The 6,392-nt window shown below is 36.5% G+C and overlaps 1 protein-coding gene across 1 annotated transcript; it reads left to right on the top strand.

The window, feature by feature from the left end:
• Positions 1 to 3,744: 3,744 nt before the first annotated feature.
• LOC100891999 lies at positions 3,745 to 5,280 on the top strand. The gene is made up of 2 exons (XM_003730776.3): positions 3,745 to 4,133; positions 4,379 to 5,280. The coding sequence occupies exons 1-2, from the start codon at positions 3,935 to 3,937 to the stop codon at positions 5,113 to 5,115; spliced, it is 936 nt and encodes a 311-aa protein (XP_003730824.3). The 5' UTR covers positions 3,745 to 3,934; the 3' UTR covers positions 5,116 to 5,280.
• Positions 5,281 to 6,392: the final 1,112 nt, after the last annotated feature.

Here is a 6,392-nt window from a genome sequence, read left to right as displayed (position 1 = left end):
TCTCTGATAATAACGAATTCGTTGATTGCATCAAGGAAAGGTGGAGGACTTAGACCAATTTTGAACAAAAGGGAGAAACGGGATAACTAATATGGAAGTGTAATACTATTAGATCAATCAAATCATTACTTTTTCCACAATCATTCATATGATAGGATTTCAGATAATTGCTTTATTATAATCCATCTCGGAAATTTCCAACTCAGTACCCATTGTCCACGTTAATCTATTGTTAAACTTAGACAAAACCGGAGATGGCATCCGGCCATCGCTCGGCTCTTTCACGCTATTGTTACCGTAGGATTAGCCGGGTGGGGGCTCTCTGATTTGACCGCGGTATTAGAGCTTTAATCATTGCCCAGCCAATCAGGGCGAAGGCTTTTAACTCGTGCCGCTAAAGGGATGGTTACAAAGGTGAAAATTCTGTATGGAGATTAAATGAGAAGTAGGCTTACAGAGTACCAATGATCTATACAGGTTTTCGAGTAAGATTTTTTTCATGAAGCAAATGTAGAAACTGGTAATTAATGAAAAGTGAAGAGATAATCATGATTTTATTTATTTATTTATTTTTTATTTATTTATTCATTTCCTCTCATAGGGTGGATGGCCCTTTCAGCACAGCTGATTTTCAAAGGGGTCCACAAATATAAAAATAACAATAAATATACAGTGAATTATACAATAATATGTAAAACGTTGCAAATGCAAGAAGTAAGGCAATGAATATGTACATGTATAGTCAAACAAATAAATATCTAACAGATTAAAGTACAAAACAAACAAGCAATAAGACAGTTGATTGTAGATATTCAACTAGGACGACAACAAGCATACGAGTAAAACTGTAAAACCGATAACATAACACAAAAAACATCAAGGTAAACATAAGAAGAAAAAAAAAACACAAGACAGGAATAAGAGGATGGGTATAATATTTATCGTGTTTAAAAAACTATTTAAAAAAATAATCCTAAAGCCCTTAGTTCTTACGATTGAGTTGCACAATTATGATTAAATATTCGTACATAACTATGTGTAGGAGTTAATGAACAAGTTTATGAACAATAGGTTATTGGGGCATGACAAAAATAAGCAATACCTGTATTTATGTCATAATAAAATACATCATACGTTATCTCTTCAAATGATATACGGGGGAGACTAAGAAAATCAACCTGTTTTCCATATTTTGCCATTCATTATTTTGTCAGCGTATATTCGAGCACGATGTACCAAGAAAGAAATATATATAAACAGACAATGAAATTACATACATTTTCGTGTGCCATTAAAGTATTTTAATTGTTTATCTCATTTATAAAAGATCCCTCCAAGTTCTCAGAAAAGTGAGAATAATTGAATAATTCGATTTAAACAAAAATTGATTCAAACAGGATAGTTTATGTTTAAATCCTTTTTATCAATACTAAAGCATAACATAAAAGGGCTTCGAATATTAACAAATCACACAGAATGAAATTCAATCATATTTTAAGTCGATTTCTTAAGCAAAGTCTGCGGGGGAACTTAAAGAGGGCGGCAGCACCAAGTGATTTTAGAATTTTTAACAATAACTGTCACATCACATTCAGACAAAGTGGTCTATTTGTAGATTATAAAAATCTTATCAAGTGTATTTAGATGACACAATACATTTTTCACTCAGCAATGGATCGAATTTCACAGCCTGGCTTCACTTGTTCAATTTAGAAAAGGAGTGACATTAATATTAATACACAAAGATTAATGTTGGTAAATTTATCTGACATTAGGCAATTAAATAAGATGTATTGCGTCTAACTGCAGAATTATAACTTTCGGGGCTGGCCTTGGAAGCATTTGATTTGTTTATTTTTTTTTTTAAAAACTAAAACAGCACTTTACGTTCTTGTAAAAGTGAGCATAGATTTTTAATTGGAAAAATATAATAATTAATTTGGGTTAGAAATTTTTGGAATCCTTTTTATCCATTAATGGATGAATTCATATGGCATACGTGAGCTGGATATATACGTCAGCCCCCCCCCCCCCTACCCGTAAACGACAATAAGGTGCCTATAAATCAACAACGAGTATACACTTACATCAATAATTATGAGACTTCATTAATAAAGAATTACATAAGTATAAAAAAATGTTGGTAATCATTTTTGTGAAATTAATCTAAGTATCTAACATTCTACGGATTGATAAGATGTACTAAGTCTACTTGCAAAATTACAAACTTTTAAAATCAATAACAAAAACCTCAGTATTATGATGGAATAATACAAACAAACAGATGACATGATCACATGAATACCGGGGCCCGGTCTTAAAAAGAGCAGATCTTGAGCATGATTACATTTAGAATGGGATATCTTTATCCATCTATGACAACGTCACTTTTAATTTTCTAGTCTGACGCCTTTCAGGGTCCATGTATCCGCTGGCCAGAACCGCTACGTTAATCCCCGCCTAACGGGGCCGGTGGAAGAGGATTAAAGGGCCGTTTCCTCTACGATCATTACCCGGGAAAAGATAATAGAGCCATAATAGAAATTGCGTTAAAATGGCGGCCATTCGCCTTCAATCTCTTTTCACATTATTTTCCGCTCGTTGTTATAAAGGCCTTTAACAAAATCTACCGTTAGTTTTTCCAGTCAATCATTAAAAACGTTACTTCATCTAAATAAAGGTAGAATATTAACGAAATGTAATAAGTATTTAAATTCCGATGAACAGCATCTTCGTTCTTTTACAAAATCATACTTGCATAAACTATTGAACCATGATGAAATCTCACCATACCAATATAAATGTGATTCGTATACTCTCTTCCCTTTACAAACACAGATACATGTAATTATTGAATTTGTATTCCTTGGAGGGGTTTAATTCTTTAGAGCAATAACGCATTGCAAATCTTCAATAAGTTGGAAATTGCATAAAAACGAAGACAATCAGAAAGGATGTTATGCTTAACACATGGCCTTTTTCACTGTATTGCAAGTCCAAAAACTTATATAATCTTTTTATAATCTTGCTTAACATTCGTAAGCATAATTATATTATACTCTGATATTCGGGCTGGATACGTTGTCCCGGTTTCTATCTATAACAAGTTCTTTTTATATATAAAATTCGTAAACAACAAAATATTTTCAATACAAGGAAAGTAAATATATTTATGATACATTAAAACTAAAATGTAATGACCGTTTTCCTCAATCAATCTAACATACAAATGCATTGATTCAATAGAGCAAAGGTATAGGATTTCAAACAAATTTGAATATTCGATAGAAACTAAATAACAGAGGTTAATACTATAAGCCTAAGATTGATCAGTTCATTACTTTTTCACGATCATCAAGGAAAGTTAAACGACTCAGACAAAATGTGTACATCAACCGCGAAACGGGATAACTAATATATGGCAGTGAAATATATTAGATCAATCAAATCATTATCTTTCCATAATCATTCATAATTATGATAGGAAACAGATCATTGCCTTTTATTAATCCATCTCTGAAACTTCTTTCACAGAACCCATTGTCCACGTTAGTCAATAAACTGTTAAACTCCGACAAACCCCGCTATGGCGTCCGGGCTATTGTTACCGGAGGATTAGCCAATAGCCGGTTGGGCGCTCGGCGATTGGACCGCGGCATTAGAGCTTTAATCTCCTACAGCCAATCAGCGCGCACCCTATCACCTGACCGCTGGTGCGCTGGCTAATGAACTAAGCCAATAAATGGGCGCGCTCATCCAGGATAATCTCATATCCATTATCGTTTGTTACTCATCTCGCTTCGCAACGCATCGTATACTCATCTCGCTTCGCTACACATCGTTTACTCATCTCGCTTCGCCACGCTTCGTTTACGTCATCATTGCTTCAACTTCGTCGGCTGCTCAGAACTTCCAGCTTACTATATCATCCAACATGGCTCCGTCCGTCACTGCCGCTCCCGCTCACTATGTCTCCGTCATGATGTGCTCCGGTCCATCCTCAGGGAGGGTTTTCGCTGTACTCGAACAAGACCTAGTCCACCGTAGCAAGAAGCTCAACATCGGTTCTCACGTTCTGGTCAAGCGGCATGATGGCAGCAAGAGGTTCAAAGGCGTCGTTGTTCACATGAATCGTAAGTTTAGAACCTCGCATAAATCCACTTTTATTTTTAGCAAAGAACTGCTTTACCCAAACTAAATGTTCTATTTATCTTCTTTTATGTAGATAATGCTATAAAAAAAAAAATATGTATACCCTGAATTTAAACAGTTAAATTAAACAATTAATTATCTGCTTAATTGCTATCTTGCAGTGTATTCCAATCCTGAATTTGAACATGTAATTTATTTATTATCTCTTTCTCTTTCTCTGTTACAGCATTCATCAACGCCAGAGTTCCTCCTCCAGCCCAGGCCAGCGCCGTCCCCGTCATCACCCCGCCCAGACAACGACTCGCTAAGCGTCCACGAGAGCCAGAGCACCCAAGCCTAGCCGACAACGTAGCGGTCCACGCAGCGAAGCGGTTCAAGGCCGTTCAGTCTATGCCTGTCACTCTACCGGGCGTCTCGTCCTTCCAGCCAGCCATGTTGCAGAGAGGTCCACGCGGTGCTGTCCTCATCCCCCGCTTCGACCACCAGCTTGAGCATCCCGTGCGTCGCCTTTTCGCCACCGATCCCTGCCCGTCATCCCGCTACCCGAACCGACAACGCGTCCGCCGAGAGCTGATCTACACCAAGACGTCGATGAAGCTGAAGAGTTCGTCAGCACCTGTCAGCGTTGAGGAGCTCGACGGCATTGTACCTCTCGACTGCCTCGACAACGTCGTCACCCTAGACCAACTCAGCGCCTTCGTCACTCAAGCGGTAGAGGCAGCCGTCGTTCCAGTCAGCCCACTTCACCCTACTCCTGTCCGGCCCGTCGCACCGACTAGCTCAGAGTTTCGCCCCGAGTTTCGCCCGCTTCGCCCAGCTCCATACTCCCGCAGCCTCATGGTCGCTGAGCCACGTCGAGTCAACGGGTACCGCACCGAGCGTCGCACCGCCCGCCGCCAGGACGTTAGACCACTACGATGCGTCCTTCCTGATCTTCTTATGACTTCGCCACGACTGGGTTAGAACAATCTTTTCGATTTATCTTGATATTTCACAGCTAATTTATTAGCGTTACTTTAGCTAAGCTATTCTTGCCTTCATTTTGTTCAATATTGTTCAATTTCATTCATGTTCCTTGAGTTAATTACATCAAGTTTCAACTTTTTGACTGTTAGGTAATATTTTTCTCTACTCTACCAAACTGAACATTTTCAGCTATGAAATTCTTGCCTTTATTTTTTGTAAATAATATTTGTCAGGTTCTTTCAAGTTTCTGGTGGAAATAATCAAGTTTCACATTTTTTGTCACTAAATAAGTTTTATTCACTAAACATTGAAACTGATCATTTTTAGCTATGAAATTCTTGCCTTTATTTTTGTAAATAACCTTTGCAGATTCTTTTATGTATCTGGTGGTAATTGATCATCAAGTTTCACATTTTTTGATGCTAATTAGTTCATTTACAAAACATTGAAACTGATAATAATTTTAGCTATGCAATTCTTGCCTATAATTTAAACAATAACTGAACATTATTTTAGCTATACTATATTGCTTGTTGTTTGATTATTGTTCATACTTGCATATGACAGGGATTTTGTTCCCTAAATTTGTTTATATGTTGTATATAAAATTATGCCTCTTGCCAGATCATGCGTACGTAATGTAGATAATATCATTTGTAATTATCCAATTGTACTAATGATTTGTAAATACCTTGTAAATGTTTGTAATAAAATAAAGTGTTGAACTCTAAAATATACTTGTCTTACTCTACTTATTTTTCAGGAAATGGTGTTGATAAATGATGTTGCTCGATTGTGAAGTTGCATGATTGTAAAGTGGCTGAATGATGGTGTTCGATTGTGATGATATTGAATGATGTTACTCGATTGTGTTTTGAAAATGTTGCTTGTTTGAATATTAAACATTTTCATTACTCCTTGTCATCAAATGCTTCTCACCTTTTCTTCTCATTCTCAATTAACCAAGAACATAAATTTTTTCCAACGTCTATCCTAAGCCGACTTAATCTTATTCCTGCTTTCATCTCATCGGTTCCCTTTTAATTCTCTCCTCTTTTCCTTATATCTCCATCTTGATCTCTTACCTTTAATCTTGTTTTCTCATACTACAGTAATTCTCTGAACTGACTATATTTTAAAATTTGCCATATTTTCATTTTTTTTTTAAAGCTTACTTTTCTCTTTCAACTTATTTCCCTTGCTTATCCCTCCCTTTCTGTTTCCCAACATTTCACATTTTCATGCATGTTCAATAAAATGTGTAGCTAACATAG

This window comes from Strongylocentrotus purpuratus, unplaced genomic scaffold (assembly GCF_000002235.5).
Source record: "Strongylocentrotus purpuratus isolate Spur 01 unplaced genomic scaffold, Spur_5.0 spur5_scaffold_9, whole genome shotgun sequence".
Taxonomy (NCBI): Eukaryota; Metazoa; Echinodermata; class Echinoidea; order Camarodonta; family Strongylocentrotidae; genus Strongylocentrotus; species Strongylocentrotus purpuratus.
This window is presented reverse-complemented; position numbering and strand designations above follow the sequence as displayed.